Source organism: Phocoena phocoena, chromosome 14 (genome assembly GCF_963924675.1).
Source record: "Phocoena phocoena chromosome 14, mPhoPho1.1, whole genome shotgun sequence".
Classification (NCBI taxonomy): domain Eukaryota; kingdom Metazoa; phylum Chordata; class Mammalia; order Artiodactyla; family Phocoenidae; genus Phocoena; species Phocoena phocoena.
Window position 1 is genome coordinate 11,194,964 of NC_089232.1, and position 21,902 is coordinate 11,216,865.

A 21,902-nucleotide genomic window follows, 5' to 3' on the forward strand; every position below is an offset into this window, starting at 1 on the left:
GTCACACGAGTGTGCATTTGTCAAAATTGATCACACTGCATACTTAAGATCTGAGCATTTCATTTATGTAAATTAAACCTCAATTTTAAAAGAATGTTTTCAAACAACAAGAATACACCCATGGAATCTGATACGTTTGAAAACCTAAATTAAAGAAACACTGATTAAAAAGGCAAATGCTGTCACTTCAGGTGATCAATTGGCAGTAAAACATCTATAAACCCAAATTTAAATCACACAGCATTATGTATGTTTAGTAATTTTTAGATGATCATTAACACAAAAGTGAACAAATAGCCACAGAAAATGTAACAGGTCCTGTCCTTCAAAATAGCTGTCATTCAGTATTAAAATACGTAAAAGGTGTTAGAAATACATGCAAATCAACAGGAACACTACAAATGTGGGGGACCAGTATAATACTCACAGATTAATTTTTATTAGCAAGAAAAAACAATGCTTACATCATCAGATCCTGTCTCAGAAGGTCTTGCTTTTTTGGGTGCAATGACTGGAGAAAGTGATCCTTCAAAGTCGAACTGGAAGATAACCCCAAAAGAGAAGACAAAATCATGTAAATTCATCACTGACAACTGATCAACTTAAATGATTCTGAAATCAGTTCTACCAATTATGGAAACTGAGGGATGTCACCAAAACTCATTTTCTCATCTGGAAAAACATGGTACGAAAACCTTTCTTCTAGGATCATTGTGAAGATTAAATGAAATCATCTATGTAAAGCACCTAGTCCAGTGCCGGGGCTCACAGGTACTGCAATGGTAGCTTCCTTTCCTCCCCTACTTCTCTGATGACACAGATCTTCACTCCACTGGTAGAAAGAACAGGACCATTAGCTATACCCAAAATACGCCAAGTCTCAAAGAATCAACCCAGTGTCAGCCAAATGTCAGAACTTAGCAGACATTTATTTAGAGTCTGTCTACAGTGACAGTCTAACAATTCTATGGCAGAGACGGGTAGCTACTCTCCAAAATCTGTGTTCTCCTCTTTCTCCTGGACCCACAGCCAGGCTATGTATCCCTGCCCCCTCACAGTTAGCTGTGGCCCTCTGACAGTGTGATTATGAATGAAAGCAGATGTCACCACTGCCAGGCCCAGTTCATGAAAACCTCCCATTCATGCTCCCCTAGGCTCTTTCCCTTGCACCTAGCATCAACTCTAAGGCTATCTTTGAAGCCTCACGTTGAAGACAGATGCTCCATCAGCCTGGGTCCCTAATAACCATGAGGCCTGTTTACCTGCTAAATACTGTTATATGAACAAGATACACATTTGTATTGTGTGTGAGCCATTATATCTTTTGAGAGCTTTCTGTTATAATAGCCTATCCTAATGCAGTTACATAAAAGCAATTTTCTAAAAGTTCAGTCTTATTCAATTCCCTCTGACATAACCTTTGCCACCTGCTACTTTACACAGGCACTGAACTACCAACTAATCAACCATAACCCTATAAATAGCAATAGCTATTTTCCGACGCTATAAAAACTTACATATTTATCAATTAATCTCATTCATCTGAAAGTTTATTTCTATATAAAAACTAAACACAGATAGCAATAATTTTTTAAACTGAATGTTTAAATATAAAATTGCATAAAGTACTTTTTTAAACTGAATAAAGTAATTTAAAAAACTGATCAAGAGAACAGGTTTTCTTGTGAAGCATTTAAACAAAACACAGCCCAACTTACATACAATATTATCAAAAAACAAAAATAACAAGAGCAAAATCAAAGCAACAGATGAAATGATAGCTATCTTACCTAAAACTTCAACCAAATATAGCGTACATGTGTGCACGCGTGCACACACATAGTCTTAAGTCCCACAGTCAGAAAGAATGTCCCAGCTATGGTCATCAGGTTCATTAAGACCTGGAGTTATGGGAAAGGACAGTGGAGATTGTCTGATACAGATACCTCTTTGTGACATATATGGATCTGTCTTATTTTCATTATTTTAATATGTCACAGGTTAGCCAATCCTGTTATATAATTCTGTGGATCCCTGACCTTGATCTACCACAACCTGGATATAAAATATTCATTTATCTGCCTTCCCCTAGGACAGTCAATTCCATGAGAGGAACTATCTGTCTTCCCTAATGCGTATCTGAAAAGCCTGGCTTCATGCCTGGCCCACATCAGGGACTCAATATCTATCTAATGAAAATATGAGCATGCCAAAGGACAGAACTGTTAACCCTAGATGCAACCACTCACAGAATGTAAGAACCAAAAAGAAATGTCTGGCCCAGTCATTTAACTAATTAGTGAATTAAGGAAGGCCCAAAGAAATGCCAAAATCACAGAGCTAGTCACTGGCAGAAATTCGGTACTCTACCCTCCACTCTATTACTTAAATGAAAACAAAAAAGAGATATATCTGGACAAAGCAAAATAAAAACCATTTGCCACTGAGGACCATTTCATCCTGAGCTTTGACGGCGAGGACAAAAGACAGCAGGGTTTAACTATGCAGTCCTACAAATAAATGTCAGAGCTGATTTCCTCATTCCTTCCTTTAGGGCTATCATGCAATAAGTAAATCAAAGAATCATGTTCTTCTTTACAAAAGAAAAAAACTGTGGGTGCTCAGTCCTAACCACAACATGGAAACACGAGGAGGCACTGGCTCTCTGCTAGAGAATGTGGCACAGTGATCTGTATTCCTCAACAAGTCCCACAGGACAGTAACATACAAGAAGCTGAAGTGGACTTATTCATATTGTACAAATCCTCGGTTTCTATAAGGCACAATTTTTCCATATTTAATAAAGAATGGAAAAATCTGGAATGAAGTAGCATTCATGCAATTGTTTGGAATAAGAAAATGGTCCCTATTTTCCCAGGAAAATTTTTCCCAAGGAAATTGCAGAGGGCGATTCTTTCATATGATGCAACAGACACAAAACGTTAAAATACTTCATTCAGGTGGAAAAGGGCATTCATTCAACAACACTAAACAGTCACCTATGCCAGGCACTACTGTAGGTCCTAGAGATAGAGTAGTGAACAAAACCAAACAAAAATCCCTGCCCACACAGAATTTTCCTGTGGGAGGAGAAGAGACACACAAACAAAATAAATAAAATATACAGCATATTATATATAATTAGTGCTAAGAGAAAGAAAGGTAAAGGGGATCATAAGGGGGGCATGGAGTGTAGGTACAATTCTACACAGAATGGACAGGGCAGGCTGCGCTGAGGTGACATCTGGAAAAGGCCTCAGCTTGTCTTGTCTGAGGGAAGTCATTTTCTCCAGGGGTAACAGCAAGTGCAAAGACCCTGAGGCAGGAACATGCTTGGTGTGTTCAGGGGAAACAATGGAAACCAGTGTGGTGGGGACAATGCAAGCAAGGAAGGGATGAGTAAGCAGTAAAACCAGACGTAAGAGAAGCTGGGTCACATGATGTCTTGCAGGTCTTTGGCTTTTACTGAGTAGGATGGGAAGGCACTGGAGGGTTCTGAGCAGAGGAGTGACTTGACCTGACTTTATTGGATAGGATTACTTTGGTTGCTAGGTGGAGAGGAGAATGAAACAGGTAAGCCATGAAATGCAAGTCAAAAAATAAAAACTATAGGGGGCTTCCCTGGTGGCACAGTGGTTGAGAGTCCACCTGCCGATGCAGGGGACACGGGTTCGTGCCCCGGTCCGGGAAGATCCCACGTGCCGCGGAGTGGCTGGGCCCGTGAGCCATGGCCGCTGAGCCTGCGCGTCCGGAGCCTGTGCTCCGCAACGGGAGAGGCCACAACAGTGAGAGGCCTGCGTACCGCAAAAATAAATAAATAATAAAAACTATAAATGACCAATGAGAATTTTAAAAAGCCATTCCCATTTACTTATACAGAAATAACATAATAGTTCTGAGTTGGCAAAGGTTCACCCCACTCAAATAATCAATGTGGCGAAATGGGCATCTTTAAATGATGCTGGTGAAAATGTTGATTGCACAACACTTTTTGAACATTACTTGACCTAGTAATCCCTCTTTTAGGGTTCAATTCTTGGGAAATGACTAGAGATGTACAGATTTACATATAAAAGAATGTTTGCAAATTACTCATAAGAAAGAAACTGGTTCAACAACATTCAGTTACTAGCCATTAATCATGATAAAACCACATGGTAGCCTATAAAATGAAGGGGGTTTTTTGAAGAATTTTTAATGATATAGGAAATTTTCATTGATATCATGTTTATCTATAAAGCAAAAGCAAAACGTTTAGAGTGGCTGTCTCTGAGTAGCAGTATTTTCCTCTTAGTTCCTCCATTTTCCAAATTCTCCTCAGTAAGCATGTATACTTCCATAATAAAAAAAAACCAAATGATTTTTTTAAATGGATTTGCTGGTACAAAACTAAAATGTATAGACAAGTACAGCTGAGTTACCTGGAGAAAGGTAAGTGTGTTCTACAGTGATTTCTTCAGAGTGACCCAGGCAAGGTTGTCCTGGGAGTGATCTCCAGAGGCAAAAGGAAATCACCAATACTGAAGATGCTACCCTGATTTTGTAAATAACCTATTAAGGGCCTGGAAGAAAGTTTCTAGGGAGGGAGATGAGGAATGCAGCTTTGTATCATTAGCAGACTAGATACTTAGGCTAAAGCACTTTAAATCTCCATCAAATCAAAGCTTCCTCCTCACAGACCAAGTAATTGTGTGTGAAAACACAGTCTGGGCTTCAGAAAAGAACATTAAGCCATGAATCAGAAGATACAATGAAGGCCCAGTTTTGAGCAAATCTCTAGTCGGTGACTTCTTCGTGATTCAGTTTCTTCACCAATAAAATCAAGACTACTACTACTAATCCGAGCATAACTTATAGCCATTTTACAAAGATGAAATGAGAAATAGTAGCCAAAGTGCTTTACCATATTATGAAAATGCAATAATTCTAATTACTAGTAAAATGTTATTAAATAGTAATGATATTTGACTTAAAATGTATAGACACACTAAGCCTTAACATATTCCATTTTGTTGAATGAGGTAGGCCCATTAGTAAACTGATATGTTATATACTCTGAATGCTGTACAACCAATTATGCAAACATCACTGGTGGATTTGTTTTTTGGTTTGCTTGCTCTCTTCTTTCTTTCTTTCTTTTTTATTACATTTTTTAATTTTTTTAATAATTATTTTTATTTTAATAACTTTATTTTATTTTCCTCTTTCTTTCTTTCTTTTTTTTCTCCCTTTTATTCTGAGCCATGTGGATGACAGGCTCTTGGTGATCCAGCCAGGCGTCAGGGTTGTGCCTCTGAGGTGGGAGAGCCAAGTTCAGGACATTGGTCCACAAGAGACCTCCCAGCTCCACGTAACATCAAACAGCGAAAATCTTCCAGACATCCCATCTCAACGCCAAGACCCAGCTCCACGCAACGACGAGCAAGTTACAGTGCTGGACACCCTATGCCAAACAACTAGCAAGACAGGAACACAACCCCACCCATTAGCAGAGAGGCTGCCTAAATCACAATAAGGTCACAGACACCCCTAAACACACCACCAGACATGGACCTGCCCACCAGAAAGACAAGATCCAGCCTCATCCACCAGAACACAGGCACTACTCCCCTCCACCAGGAAGCCTAAACAACCCACTGAACCAACCTTAGCCACTGGGGACAGACATCAAAAACAACGGGAACTACGAACCTGCAGCCTGCAAAAAGGAGACCCCAAACACAGTAAGATAAGCAAAATGAGAAGACAGAAAAACACACAGCAGATGAAGGAGCAAGATAAAAATGCACCAGACGTAACAAATGAAGAGGAAATAGGCAGTCTACCTGAAAAAGAATTCAGAATAATGATAGTAAAGATGATCCAAAATCTTGGAAATAGAATGGAGAAAATACAAGAAATGTTTTACAAGGAGCTAGAAGAACTAAAGAGCAAACAAACATTGATGAACAACACAATAAATGAAATTAAAAATTCTCTAGAGGGGATCAACAGCAGAATAACTGAGGCAGAAGAACGGATAAGTGACCTGGAAGATAAAATAGTGAAAATAACTACAGCAGAGCAAATAAAGAAAAACAAAAGAATTGAGGACAGGCTCAGAGACCTCTGGGAGAACATTAAATGCACCAACATTCAAATTATAGGGGTCCCAGAAGAAGAAGAGGAAAACAAAGGGACTGAGAAAATATTTGAAGAGATTATAGTAGAAAACTTCCCTAATATGGGAAATAATCAATCAAGTCCAGGAAGTACAGAGGTCCCATACAGGATAAATCCAAGAAGAAACACGCCAAGACACATATTAATCAAACTATCAAAAATTAAATACAAAGAAAAAATATTAAAAGCAGCAAGGGAAAAACAACATACAAGGGAAAAACAACATACAAGGGAATGCCCATAAGGTTAACACTTGATCTTTCAGCAGAAACTCTGCAAGCCAGAAGGGAGTGGCAGGACATATTTAAAGTGATGAAGGGGAAGAAACCTACAACCAAGATTACCCTACCCAGCAAGGATCTCATTCATTCAGATTCGATGGAGAAATTAAAACCTTTACAGACAAGCAAAAGCTAAGAGAATTCAGCACCACCAAACCAGCTTTACAACAAATGCTAAAGGAACTTCTCTAGGCCGGAAACACAAGAGAAGGAAAAGACCTGCAATAACAAACGCAAAACAATTAAGAAAATGGTAATGGGAACATAGCTATCGATAATTACCTTAAATGTAAATGGATTAAATGCTCCAACCAAAAGACACAGACTGGCTGAATGGATACACAAACAAGACCCATATATATGCTTTCTACAAGAGACCCACTTCAGACCTAGGGACACATACAGACTGAAAGTGAGGGGATGGAAAAAGATATTCCATTCAAATGGAAATCAAAAGAAAGCTGGAGTAGCAATTTTCGTATCAGACAAAATAGACTTTGAAACAAAGACTATTACAAGAGACAAAGAAGGACACTAATAATGATCAAGGAATCAATCCAAGAAGAAGATACAACTGTAAATATTTATGCACCCAACACAGGAGCACCTCAATATATAAGGCAAATGCTAACAGCCATAAAAGGGGAAATGACAGTAACACAAACATAGTAGGGGACTTTAATACCCCACTTTCACCAATGGATAGATCATCCAAAATGAAAATAAATAAGGAAACACAAGCTTTAAATGATACATAAAACAAGATGGACTTAATTGATATTTATAGGACATTCCATCCAAAAACAACAGAATACACTTTCTTCTCAAGTGCTCGTGGAACACTCTCCAGGACAGATCACATCTTGGATCACAAATCAAGCCTTGGTAACTTCAAGAAAATTAAAATCGTATCAAGTATCTTTTCCGACCACAATGCTATGAGACTAGATATCAATTACAGGAAAAAAAATCTGTAAAAAACACAAACACATGGAGGCTAAACAATGCACTACTTAATAACCAAGAGATCACTGAGGAAATCAAAGAGGAAATTAAAAAATACCTAGAAATAAATGACAATGAACACACGATGACCCAAAACCTATGAGATACAGCAAAAGCAGTTGTAAGAGCGAGGTTTACAGCAATACAGTCCTACCTTAAGAAACGAGAAACATCTCAAATAAACAACCTAACCTTACACCTAAAGCAATCAGAGAAAGAAGAACAAAAAAACCCCAAAGTTAGCAGAAGGAAAGAAATCATAAAGATCAGATCAGAAATAAATCAAAACAAAAATAAAGGAAACGATAGCAAAGATCAATAAAACTAAAAGCTGGTTCTTTGAGAAGATAAACAAAATTGATAAACCATTAGCCAGACTCATCAAGAAAAAAAGGGAGAAGACTCAAATCAATAGAATTAGAAATGAAAAAGGAGAAGTAACAACTGACACTGCAGAAATACAAAGGATCATGAGAGATTACTACAAGCAACTATATGCCAATAAAATGGACGACCTGGAAGAAATAGACAAATTCTTAGAAATGCACAACCTTTCGAGACTGAACCAGGAAGAAATAGAAAATATGAACAGACCAATCACAAGTACTGAAATTGAAACTGTGATTTAAAATCTTCCAACAAACAAAAGCCCAGGACCAGATGGCTTCACAGGTGAATTCTATCAAACATTTAGAGAAGAGCTAACACCTATCCTTCTCAAACTCTTCCAAAATATAGCGGCGGGAGGAACACTCCCAAACTCATTCTACGAGGCCACCATCACACTGATACCAAAACCAGACAAAGGGGTCTTCCCTGGTGGCACAGTGGTTGAGAGTCTGCCTGCCGATTCAGGGTACATGGGTTCGTGCCCCAGTCCAGGAAGATCCCACATGCCGCAGAGCGGCTGGGCCCGTGAGCCATGGGCGCAGAGCCTGCGCATCCGGAGCCTGTGCTCCGCAATGGGAGCGGTCACAGCAGTGAGAGGCCTGTGTACCACAAGAAAAAAAAAAAAAACCAAAGATGTCACAAAGAAAGAAAACTACAGGCCAATATCACTGATGAACATAGATGCAAAAATCCTCAACAAAATACTAGCCAACAGAATCCAACAGCACATTAAAAGGATCATACACCATGATCAAGTGGGGTTTATCCCAGGAATGCAAGGATTCTTCAATATACGCAAATCAATCAATGTGATACACCATATTAGCAACTTGAAGGAGAAAACCATATGATCATCTCAGTAGATGCAGAGAAAGCTTGTGACAAAATTCAACACCCATTTATGATAAAAACCCTCCAGAAAGTAGGCATAGAGGGAACTTACCTCAACATAATAAAGGCCATATATGACAAACCCGCGGGCAACATCGTCCTCAAAGGTGAAAAACTGAAACCATTTCCACTAAGATCAGGAACAAGACAAGGTTGCCCAATCTCACCACTATTATTCAACATAGTTTTGGAAGGTTTAGCCACAGCAATCAGAGAAGAAAAAGAAATAAAAGGAATCCAAATCAGAAAAAAGAAGTAGCGCTGTCACTGTTTGCAGATGACATGATACTATACATAAAGAATCCTAAAGATGCTACCAGAAAACTACTAGAGCTAATCAATGAATTTGGTAAAGTAGCAGGATATAAAATGCACAAAAATCTCTTGCATTCCTATACACTAATGATGAAAAATATGAAAGTGAAATTAAGAAAACACTCCCATTTAGCACTGCAACAAAAAGAATAAAATATCTAGGAATAAACCCACCTAAAGAGACAAAAGTCCTCTATGCAGAAAATTATAAGACACTGATGAAAGAAATTAAAGATGATACAAACAGATGGAGAGATATACCATGTTCTTGGATTGGAAGAATCAACATTGTGAAAATGACTATACTACCCAAAGCAATCTACAGATTCAGTGCAATCCCTATCAAACTACCAATGGCATTTTTCACAGAACTAGAACCAAAAATCTCACAATTTGTATGGAAATACAAAAGACCCCGAATAGCCAAAGGAATCCTGAGAAAGAAAAACAGAGCTGGAGGAATCAGGCTTCCTGACTTCAGACTATACTACAATGCTACAGTAATCAAGACAGTATGGTACTGGCACAAAAACATAAATATACATCAATGGAACAGGATAGAAAGCCCAGAGATCAACCCACGCACATGTGGTCACCTTATCTTTGATAAAGGAGGCAAGAATACACAGAAGAGAAAAGACAGCCTCTTCAATAAGTGGTGCTGGGAAAACTGGACAGCTACATGGAAAAGAATGAAATTAGAACACTCCCTAACACCATACACAAAAATAAACTCAAAATGGATTAAAGACCTAAATGTAAGGCCAGATACTATCAAACTCTTAGAGGAAAACATAGGCAGAACACTCCATGACATAAAACAGCAAAATCCTTTTTGACCCACCTCCTAGAGAAACGGAAATAAAAACAAAAATAAACAAATGGGACCTAATGAAACTTCAAAGCTTTTGCACAGCAAAGGAAACCATAAATAAGACAAAAAGACAACCCTCAGAATAGGAGAAAATATTTGCTAGTGAAGAAACTGACAGAGGATTACTCTCCAAAATTTACAAGCAGCTCATGCAGCTCAATATCAAAAAAACAAACAACCCAATCCCAAAATGGGCAGAAGACCTAAACAGACATTTCTCCAAAGAAGATATACAGATTGCCAACAAACACATGAAAGAATGCTCAACGTCATTAATCATTAAAGAAATGCAAATCAAAACTACAATGAGATATCATCTCACACTGGTCAGAATGGCCATCACCAAAAAATCTACAAACAATAAATGCTGGAGAGGGTGTGGAGAAAAGGGAACCCTCTTGCACTGTTGGTGGCAATGTAAATTGATACAGCCATTATGGAGAACAGTATGGAGGTTCCTTAAAAACTAAAAATAGAACTACCATACAACCCAGCAATCCCACTACTGGGCATATACCCTGAGAAAACCATAATTCAACAAGAGTCACGTACCACAATGTTCATTGCAGCTCTGTTTACAATAGCCAGGACATGGAAACAACCTAAGTGTCCATCGACAGATGAATGTATAAAGAAGATGTGGCACATATATACAATGGAATATTATCCAGCCATAAAAAGAAACGAAATTGAGTTATTTGTAGTGAGGTGGATGGACCTAGAGTCTGTCATACAGAGTGAAGTAAGTCAGAAAGAGAAAAACAAATACCGTATGCTAACACATATATATGGAATCTAAAAAAAGAAAATGGTCATGAAGAACATAGGGGCAAGACGGGAATAAAGACACAGACCTACCAGAGAATGGACTTGAGGATATGGGGAGGAGGAAGGGTAAGCTGGGACAAAGTGAAAGAGTGGCATGGACACATGTACACTACCAAACGTAAAACAGATTAGCTAGCGGGAAGCAGCCGCATAACACAGGGAGATCAGCTTGGTGCTTTGTGACCACCCAGAGGGGTGGGACAGGGAGGGTGGGAGGGAGGGAGACGCAAGAGGGAAGAGATATGGGGATATATGTATAACTGATTCACTTTGTTATAAAGCAGAAACTAACACACCATTGTAAATCAATTATACTCCAATGAAGATGTTAAAAAAAATTATGCAAACATTACATTGATAACAACAGAATATCTCAGGAGGAAAACCAATTATCTGTACTTACATTCCTTGTCCATGCTAAGCGGTCTGTGTTATAACCCATCATGTTCATGAGACAAGTCACAAATAAGTTCCACTCTGAGTGATAACTGGGTCCTCCTGGAGCACTGTGGACACTGTACCACTTGACAAGCATCTGAACAGCTACTTCTTTTGGCAGGATAAATTTAATTGCTTGCAAACAAGTTTGTACTATTAAAAGCAAAGATTAATTTTAGTATGCTTCCTATGCATGCATTTCTTTTCCCCTTTTACTAAGAACATTTTTTAATTACTACTATACAAAGGCCAAGTACTATGAAAAAAGAACTGCCATTAAAGAGCCAATGGGATGCAAATCTGACCTAGCCAATCAACTGACACTGAATTTAACAGTGCTTGCGAGAGGTCTCAGGGCAGCTTTGTGATCATTGATTTTGGATCAGAAATAGAGTAACCAAAGAGCTGAGATTCCCTAAGACAGAAGTGATTGACATCCATGGCCCTGACAGTTATTAATAGCTCCCCATTTCACTCTCAAAAATGTCCTAGTTTGGACAATAAATTAAAGGCCATTCTAACAAAAACATACAATTTCTACATTAATAAATTCATATAAAATATTGCTTCAATACTTCAGTAAATATGTAATAATCAATATATACCTCCTCAAATAGCAATGCTTACTTAGCATTAAAATATGTTCTGAATGATTGAACATTCTGGTTAACCAAAGCTTTATAACTTTTCATTACTTCTGACAGCACTGTTTCTAAAATGTTTTACATGCTCTCTGATCAATCAATACCATGTAAGCTATAACTTTCTTAATGACTCAATATCATTAGTATGGCTATCACTTAACAGTGCTACACTGTCATACAGCGACCCCCTCAGGGTGGTAAGGGCTACTGCTATAAAGAGGCCTGGGTCTGCTTTTAGTAGGAAATGGCCCCAGACTGCAATGCTTTCGTATCCTCCCATAATCTCTTTAGAGGATTCTTTTCTTCCCTGCCCACTGGCACTGGCACCGGGGCCCATCCTCAGCAGCATATGCTTTTTCTCACCAATTTGCTACGTGTGTGCATACACAGCAAAGGTTGGAATCAAATGAAACCAATGTTAGAAAACCTAATAACCAAGTTTGTCATGACTGAATCCAAATTAAGTGTAAACCAGATACTGCCTGAGGGGCTGAGGAAAGCTTTATAAGTGAAGTACAAAAACTTACGTGCATGAACTATGTGGCTTCTATTTGCTCGTGAGAAAGATTTTTTTTTTTTTAATTAACCTGTTATTTGTTTTTATGTACTTTGGTTAGGCTTATACTTCTTGAGATCACTGGCTAAATACCTTTCAGAAAAGCAAGGCATCTCCATACGAACTCAGAATATCATTTACTACACCAATGAAAGATACTTCCTAAAACGCAAGTCATTCTAGCCCACTTAGCAAATTGCAGAATTCACACAATCTGCCAACGCTCTGCTCTGGCAGTTAGACTTTGAAACTAATAGATGTCCTGAATTTTCTTATATCATACAAGCATTCTTTTCTTAATTTACATTTGTTGGCAAATCTTTTCAATTCCAGTTTTCTTTACTATTCTATGTTCAGAAATATTTTTCACTTAGTACTTTCCAAATTGCATTTCAATAATAATTCAAGCAGACTCCAATTTTATCAAAATACTCCTGAGTGTATTTTTACTATAATGTTAAGTTTTATTCAGTTAAAGGCAATTATGTTAATTTTCAATGTATCTAACAATTGAGAGATATATTTTTGGATTAAAAACCATCAATATGCCAAAAACTATTTTAGTTGCTTGGGCTTCCTTGTTTTTGAGATTTTCTTGCGAGAGGGGTGTCCATACACTGTAATCTCACTGCATGGCTTCTTTTTCATAAGAAATCTCACAGAAGCAGAACTAGCACACACTTCACGGGTTCCCCCAGCCTTAGAGCACACATGGAGCGGGCAGCACAAAGTGCCCCCAGCTCTTTTTTATAGCTTCTCAGCACAGTAAAAAATTCCATCTCATGGCTTCAAAACAGCAAAAAATTTTAAAACCCCAATTATTCATGTAAATCAGCAATTACTCCAAATCTTTTAAATCAAACTAAGAACACACAAAAGTGAGGTTTGATTCTTAATCATACCTAATTCAGAGGTGGCAATTTCAGGAATAGTGATCCTAACCATGGAGCCATTACTCAGTTCCTAGGGAAAAGAATGGAAACAAATAAGAGCGAGTAAATAGAATCTGTGCATTCTAAGTCTCTGAATGTCTTAAAAATAGCTGATGCTTCACAAGACTGTTTGTCAAACAAAAATGCAATAAAATGAAAAACAAGCAATATTTTTCAAACAGAATTGAATACTTCGAAGTTTTAGAAACAATAAATGTACTTATTTGTAAAGCATTTACAAAAATTCTTGTCTTTAACAAAGTGTCTAATTTTCATATAGACACTTGAGTCACCATCACCAAAAATAAGAGGTTCACTTTTAATAGAAAGACAAAAACCATGCCCATATAAGATTCAACTGATTGAACAGCTTTGTTTTCAATAAATTTTTTAAGAATACATGAACTTCAGAAAAGTTGGCCAGAACTACTGTAAAGTAAAATAGGGTAAAAAAATGACGCATTACAAGAGATTTTAAAAATCACAAGAAACATTTGTTTCCATTTTTCACAAAATTCTGCGTTCTGACAAACTTTAAATAACAGCCACAATTCTTGGAAAGTTGCCTAACCTTTTAAAAATAAATATGCATACTTACTAGCGTTACCCTGTTATGGACAGGGTCTCTTATAGAATGAATGTAAGTTCCAAGCTGTTGGAAAGTACAATCCTCATTATAGAGAGAATCATGAAGCTTTGAAGAATCCCTTAGTTCTGGAACTGGGGACAATAGAACAGCCTGTAAAAAGTCATAAATACAACACATGTGAAGCATGTTTTGAGAAATTAAGGTTAATGAAACTATATATCTTTTTTGCATATGGTCTAGCAATTGCACATAATGATTTAAAACCATTCTGCTCTAATCATGACTAAGTACCTTGTAGCAGACCAAGGTCCTCACCAAAGCAACTAGAAAAAGTCGATAAAAATAGCACATCTGATGGACAGCACTACAAAGCTGTGGAGACTACCTGGACTTGAGGGACCAAGATCAGGAGAGAAAGAAAGGAATCGGAAGGAGGTGGCCCCAGAGTCTTACAGCACTTGGGATCTAATTGGTCTATCTGCAATCCCAAGATAAACCTATCTAAAACACAAATCCTAACATTCTTAACTCCATGCTCAAAAACCTATAATGCCCTGGAGACTGCATTCGGAATAAAAACCTTTTCATCCTTTCTTTTTCAAGAGCATGTTAGGAAGACAGTGTAAATCCTAGCTCTACCATTTATTAGCTGTATGTCGTTAGACCAGTAACCTCCTTGTACCTCTCTATGTGCCCATTTGTAAAACAAGGATTAATATTTTCCTAATAAAGCTGTTTTAAGGGATTAAATGAGTTAATACATATATAACACTCAGAAGAGTGCCTAGTACACAGATAACACTAGAAAACAGGTTATTATTATCCCACCCCCTGCCCTGCCTCACCCAAGAGACTACGTGTACTTTTACAAGCATTCATTCATTCCACAGACTTCCTGAGTCTTCACTTGTATGCTGGGAGATGGAGATACAACTGTGTGTTAAAATGTTCTGCACTGTCCTGCCTCCACGCCCACACCCATGCAATTCCGCATACCCCAAAGCCCCCTTCCATCTACAGACATCCTACTTACCCTCCAGGCCAAACCAAGGTAGACACGTCTCTAGAAGAGGAGGCTTGGATTCCACCACATCATCCCATCAGAATGTATCTTCCTATCAGTGAATCTCCTATGGTACTTTCTGTTCCTCTTAAGTCTTAATAGTCTACCTATCTTAAATTATAATCTCTTAAAACAGACAGTACATCTGTTCCACCCAAGTAAGATCCCAAGACGAAAAAGAATGCATCACTTTCCTCACTGCAGCACCTTCAAAAAGTACCTTACACATCAGAAGGGAAGTCAATGTATGTTTACTGAATCATTTGTGTTTGAAAATATACACATTCTACAAGCATTAGCCAAACTTCCAATTCTGTCATTAAAACAGAAAAAAGTTAACCATGGGAAGAACTAATATTTGACCAAACTTCTTTAAAACACTATTAATTTTTGACAACACCCACTCCCTGTCTTACCTCATCCAGGGATCCAAGCAGCTTACTCAGAGGGTTAGGAGTACTAACGCTGTCAAGTGGGGTGCTGGGCCGAGGCATCGTGCTGGACATTGTCAGGGAGGGAGCTGGCAGCCCAGGAATAAAAACCTTTCCCACCTTTAAGCAGTAAAAAAAATGTGCAAAAAAATTAGCTTTAATTTGTTGTTGCTGTTGTTGTTGTTTTGGCCACGCCACACGGCTTATAGGATCTTAGTTCCCTGACCAGGGATTGAACACTGCAGTGGAGGCTCAGAGTCCTAACTACTGGACCACCAGGGAATTTCCTACTGTATCATGTTCTTAAATGAATCGTTAGGCGTGTAAGCATATATTTCTTTAAATATTTCAAAGTCTATGATCACCAAACACAACTAAAAAACAAAGAGAATTAAAATTTTAATAATGTATCAAATTCTACCAACCAACTATGAGTATCTTGGCATAAATTCTTAATCTGATTCCTTCTTTTCATAACTAAGGACTTCTCTGGGGGCAGGAAACAGGGGGAATGTTAATATAGTCAAGACACTATACAAAATTCAAGTATACTACGCATTTTTCTACCTCATTGGTGGTAAAGGCAGCAGAGACACTAAGCTTTCAGAGACTATAAGCATCAGTCTTGTTAAGTATTTTCCTGGCAGAGAGAAAGACACCAATTACTTCTTGGGAGCCAAAAAATTTAGGCTGAAGCGATACTCAAGAAATTAAATCCAACCTAATTCAAACCGTGCTCTCTAGCTCACAATCTGTCTTCTGTCATAAACTTTCAAATACTTCTTCCTCAAAAAAAATTTACATGAACTCTTCACTGACCTTAAAAGAATGAGCCAGCAACCCATGCTACCCACTCATTCCTTTTAGCTACCCACAGGGTTTTCAGGAAAAACACAACAGAAATTCATACCCACACAGGCTGAAAACTCTTGATAAGACTAAAAGGAGATACTCAGAACTAAAGTGGAATTTTGACAATATACATATTTATGTCAATATACTACCCGAAAGCTAATAGAATTACAGAAGTTGCCCAAATAAAATCCTTAGGATTAAAAAACAAAAATGACAGGAGAACTAGTATATATAAAGTTTTTAAAAAGCCATCAGAAACCACCCCCCTCCAGTTCATAAAAATATGCAATAAGCACATTCCCTGCTATTCCTCCCACGAATTACCACCACAACAAAATCTGCACGAAATGTATGATGCAACTAGCAGAAGACTCTAAAAGTTGAGGAAAGAAGACTGACTGGCTAGGGGCCTGAGAACCAGGAATGAACTATGAATTCCCTAGCTTTTGTTTTTGTTTCTCCAACTCCCTACGTAACCAGGCCTTGGGCTCTCGAGAGGCCTACAACGCAGAAATGTCCACAAGCACACACCAAAAGAGAGCCCAGGAAAACCTTGGTCTTTTGGCCAAAACTTGGTCAGGAAGAGAGACTAAGCAGGGCAGAAACACTTTCGCCCCACCTGCCCCACTTCAGGCAAACACACGGAAGAAGCCACAGCCCTCAGTGCCCGCCCCATCAGGAGCTGTGCGTGGAGACTACGAGCGGGGTCCTGTCATCCCACCTGCAAGGACTAGGTGGCGCCCTGCCCCAGCACAGAGGCGAGGCCTATCTTACAGCCCAGCCATGCAGTAACAAGGTGGCATCGCCTCCCCTCATCAGGCACTGCAGCTGCAGGCACTGCGGACAAAGCCCTGCTCTCGTTGCCACGAGGCAGCCCCTCTCCACCGCCCCACCGTGTGCAGCAACTGTCAAGGGGGAAGAGCCTGGCTTTCATCCTCCCTCTATAATAAAAAGCAGCCTACCTCTCCCCTCCCTCTTCCAGAGACTGTGGGTGGAACACTCTATTCCATCCCTACCCTGCAATAACAAAGCAGCAACCCCTCGCTATCCCAACTAGGGAGTGAGGGGAGGAATGGAGAGGGAGGAAATAGAGAAAAGGACTTTCTAAATACGTGTATGAAATCCTGGTGTGTTTTTTAGGATTAAAAAACAAAAATGACAGAAGAACTAGTATATATAAAGTTTTTGTGAAACTGACCAACAATGACACAGTAAAAGATCTGAGAACTAAACACTGATCTATAACACCATTCGGTTCTCAAACTGGCCTCTAGGTAACGTGGAAATTGAGGCAGACCACAGTCTCATTACGGGAGCAGACAGGAAAAAAGACCCAATCAGTAAAGGAATAGCTAGAAAACTTTTAGACAATGACCAACCTACTCCAGACAAACACGACAGGAAAACACTGCACCCCACCCCTCGGCCCTGTGAGCAAAGGCCAGGTGGGAGCCTGGACTTCCCTTATCACCTGGCTGTAATGAGGCACCCATCTGGGAAAAACAAAAACAAAAAGCTAACAGTACTTTGGGTTAGCAAGAATGTAAAGAAACTTCGAGAGCTCTCATACACTGGTGGAGGCAAGGAGCACAACCTTGCAACCTTGATGCAACCTACACTTTGGAAAACAATGTGGCACCATGCGGCTAGGTTGAATATGCATATATTCTAAAGGCTAGGAGATACATATTTCTTAAAAACTTTTTAAGCATTGTTTATTAGACGAAACAGCAAAACAACCCTAGTGGCTGGTAAAGTTCTGGTATAATCATACAACGGAAAACTAGGTAACAGTGCATGAGTCACGTCAACCCAAATAAATCTAAAAATAATATAATGTTGAGCAAAATAAGTCAGAGAAGAGTATGTGGTTTGTTTTCTTTATACGAAAATCCAAAAACAAGGAAAACTAAACAAGTTACTCGTCAGTGATACCTACATAACTGCAAAAACTAGTAATAAAAACAAGAGACTGATTTATTCCAAGTAAGGATTTCTGGGGGATGAGGATACAATGAGGAAAGAAAATCCAAGAGACTGTAAATATATGGCAACATCCTATTTCTTAACCTGGGTAGTGGTTACATGAACGTTCGCTTCATTATCCTTCAAACTGTATTTAAATTTCGTAACTTAAGTTTGTGAAATTTACATTATTCCGTATGTAAAGTTCACAACTGTTTAAAAAGACACAGACAACATATATATTATACATTTAATACGATGAAACTTTACTAAAACTTTGAGACTTAAGAAAGCTACCCATACATCAATTTCAAAACTATATTCTTTATAAAACTTCAATTAACATTTTTCTTTTTTAAAAAATTATCTATATTCATTAAAGTTTCCCCAACTGCCCTGTTTTCATACTGCCAACCCATCTAATGACAGTGAGTCCTAGACCTCCAAATAAGGCCCAACCTAAATTGAAGACTTCATTGTCAACTCTTACAAGAATCTTCTGCCAAATTCTATAGACAGGAGGTAACAAATTTTAAATATCAAACTAAAGTAACATTAAAAAATAATTATTAAGGAAGTAGTCCTACTAAAAGCATGAAATGCTATTTATTACTTACCCGAACCACTCCTGTGTACAGCACCAGGTTTCCACTGCCTTCCAGGACCAGCATAGTATCTATCTTCTAAAAAAAAAAAAAAAAAAAAGAGGCAAAAATTTTGTTTTCCAATCCGTACAAATTATAAAGCACAATGACTTTCAACTTCTCAAGAAATGTGCCTGCATTTACCTCCACTGGAGCTGCATCCTTTGCCTGTATGTTGGTGACGGAGCCAAAGATGAGCTGGGTTTTATCATTACTCTCTTGAAACTTTACACATCTAAATATTCAAACGAAAAGAGAAATACACTATTGATATATGCAACAACCTCTACTGATCTCAAGGGTATTATACTAACTGTAAAAAGCCAATTTCAAAAAGTTACTTACTGTATGATTCCAGTTATAAAACATTTTCAAATGACAAAATTATAGAGATGGAGAACAGATTAGTGGTTGCCAGGGATTGGGGACTGTGGTAGATGGGTGTGGTATATGTGACTCTAAAGTGGGTAGCATGAGGAAGATCTGTGAGGTGATAAAGAAGTTCTGAATCTTGACTGGGGTGTTTGCACAAATCTACACGTGATAAAATTTCATGGAATCATATACACACACAAATGAGTACATGTAAAACTGAAGAAGTTTGAATGAGGCCCGTTGATTGTATTGATGTCAATTTCCTTGTTTTAACAATGCACTATAGATATGTAAGATGTTACCTCTGGGGGAAAAAGTGCAGGCTACACAGGACCTCTACTACTTTACAACATCCTGTGATCTATAATAATTTCAAAATTAAAGGTCAATAAACTGGTAAATATATAAATACACATTTTACCTAAGAAGATAAATGAATGGCTAATAAGCACATGAGAAGATGTTCAACATCATAAGTCATTAGGGAAATGCAAATTAAAACCACTTCAGGGGCTTCCCTGGTGGGACAGTGGTTAAGAACCTGCCTGCCAGTGCAGGGGACAAGGGTTCGAGCCCTGGTCTGGGAGGATCCCACATGCCGTGGAGCAACTGGGCCCGTGAGTCACAACTGCTGAGCCTGCGCGTCTGGAGCCTGTGCTCTGCAACAAGACAGGCCGCGACGGTGAGAGGCCCACGCACCGCAATGAAGAGTGGCCCCCGTTTGCCACAACTAGAGAAAGCCCTTGCACAGAAACAAAGACCCAACACAGCCAAAAGTAAATAAATAAATTAGATATTTTTTTTAAAAGTAACTGTACCATTTAAATAAACAAATAAATATTAAAAAACACTTCACACCCACCAGAAAGGCTATAATCAAAGAAAATGACAATATCAAATCTTGTCAAAAGGAACCAAGATGGCGGAGTAGAAGGACGTGCTCTCACTCCCTCTTGTGAGAACACCAGAATCACAAATAGCTGCTGGACAGTCATCGACAGGAAGACACTGGAACTCACCAAAAAAGATACCCCACATCCAAAGACAAAGGAGAAGCCACAATGAGACGGTAGAAGGGGTGCAATCAGTAAAAATCAAAGCCCATAACTGCTGGGTGGGTGACTCACAAACTGGAGAACACTTACCACAGAAGTCCACTCACTGGAGTGAAGGTTCGCAGCCCCACATCAGGCTTCCCAACCTGGGGGTCTGGTAACGGGAGGAGGAATTCCTAGAGAATCAAACTTTGAAGCCTAGTGGGATTTGATTGCAGGACTTCGACAGGACTGAGAGAAACAGAGACTCCACTCGTGGAGGGCACACACAAAGTAGTGTGTGCATCGGGGCCCAGGGGAAGGAGCAGTGACCCCAGGGGAGACTGAACCGGACCTGCCTGCTAGTGTTGGAGGGTCTCCTGCAAATGCAGGGGGTGGCTGGGGCTCACCATGGGGACAAGGACACTGGCGGCAGAAGTTCTGGGAAGTACTCCTTGGCGTAAGCCCTTCCAGAGTCCGCCATTAGGCCCACCAAAGATCCCAGATAGGCTCCAGTGCTGGGTTGCCTCAGGCCAAACAACCAACAGGGAGAGAACTCAGCCCCACCCATCAGCAGTCAAGTGAACTAAAGTTTTACTGAGCTCTGCCCACCAGAGCAACAGTCGGCTCCACCCACCACCAGTCGCTCCCATCAGGAAACTTGCACAAGCCGCTTAGATAGCCTCATCCACTAGAGGGCAGACAGCAGAAGCAAGAAGAACTACAGTCCTGCAGCCTGTGGAACAAAAAACACATTCAAAGAAAGACAGACAAGATGAAAAGGCAGAGGGCTATGTACCAGATGAAGGAACAAGATAAAACGCCAGAAAAACAACTAAATGAACTGGAGATAGGCAACCTTCCAGAAAAAGAATTCAGAATAATGATAGTGAAAATGATCCAGGACCTCGGAAAAAGAATGGAGGCAAAGATCGAGAAGATGCAAGAAATGTTTAACAAAGACCTAGAAGAATTAAAGAACAAACAGAGATGAACAATACAATAACTGAAATGAAAACTATACTAGAAGGAATCAATAGCAGAATAACTGAGGCAGAAGAACGGATAAGTGACCTGGAAGACGGAATGGTGGAATTCACTGCTGCGGAACAGACTAAAGAAAAAAGAATGAAAAGAAATGAAGACAGGGCTTCCCTGGTGGCACAGTGGTTGAGAGTCCGCCTGCCAATGCAGGGGACACAGGTTCGTGCCCCGGTCCAGGAAGATCCCACATGCCGTGGAGCAGCTGGGCCCATAAGCCATGGCTGCTGAGCCTGCATTTCCGGAGCCTGTGCTCCGCAACAGGAGAGGTCACAACAGTGAGAGGCCCGCGTACTGCCAAAAAAAAAAAAAAAAAAACAGAAATGAAGACAGCCTAAGAGACCTCTGGGACAACATTAAACGCAACAACATTCGCATTATAGGAGTCCCAGAAGGAGAAGAGAGAGAGAAAGGACAAGAGAAAATATTTGAAGAGATTACAGTCAAAAACTTCCCTAACATGGGGAAGGACGTAGCCACCCAAGTCCAGGAAGGGCAGTGAGTCCCATACAGGATAAACCCAAGGAGAAACACACCGACACACACAGTAATCAAATTGGCAAAAATTAAAGATAGAGAAAAATTACTG

The 21,902-nt window shown here is 39.3% G+C and overlaps 1 protein-coding gene across 1 annotated transcript in view; it reads right to left on the bottom strand.

Moving 5' to 3' along the window:
* ANAPC1 (anaphase promoting complex subunit 1) overlaps window positions 1-21,902 on the bottom strand; it is a 100,237-nt gene that overhangs the window by 61,004 nt on the left and 17,331 nt on the right. Inside the window, exons 11-17 of the mRNA XM_065890960.1 lie at window positions 19,008-19,098; window positions 18,837-18,902; window positions 15,385-15,519; window positions 13,915-14,055; window positions 13,287-13,347; window positions 11,150-11,337; window positions 465-539 (exon numbers count right to left, since the gene is read on the bottom strand). Coding sequence (XP_065747032.1) covers window positions 465-539; window positions 11,150-11,337; window positions 13,287-13,347; window positions 13,915-14,055; window positions 15,385-15,519; window positions 18,837-18,902; window positions 19,008-19,098 — 757 coding nt within the window. The remainder of the gene's footprint in view (window positions 1-464; window positions 540-11,149; window positions 11,338-13,286; window positions 13,348-13,914; window positions 14,056-15,384; window positions 15,520-18,836; window positions 18,903-19,007; window positions 19,099-21,902) is intronic.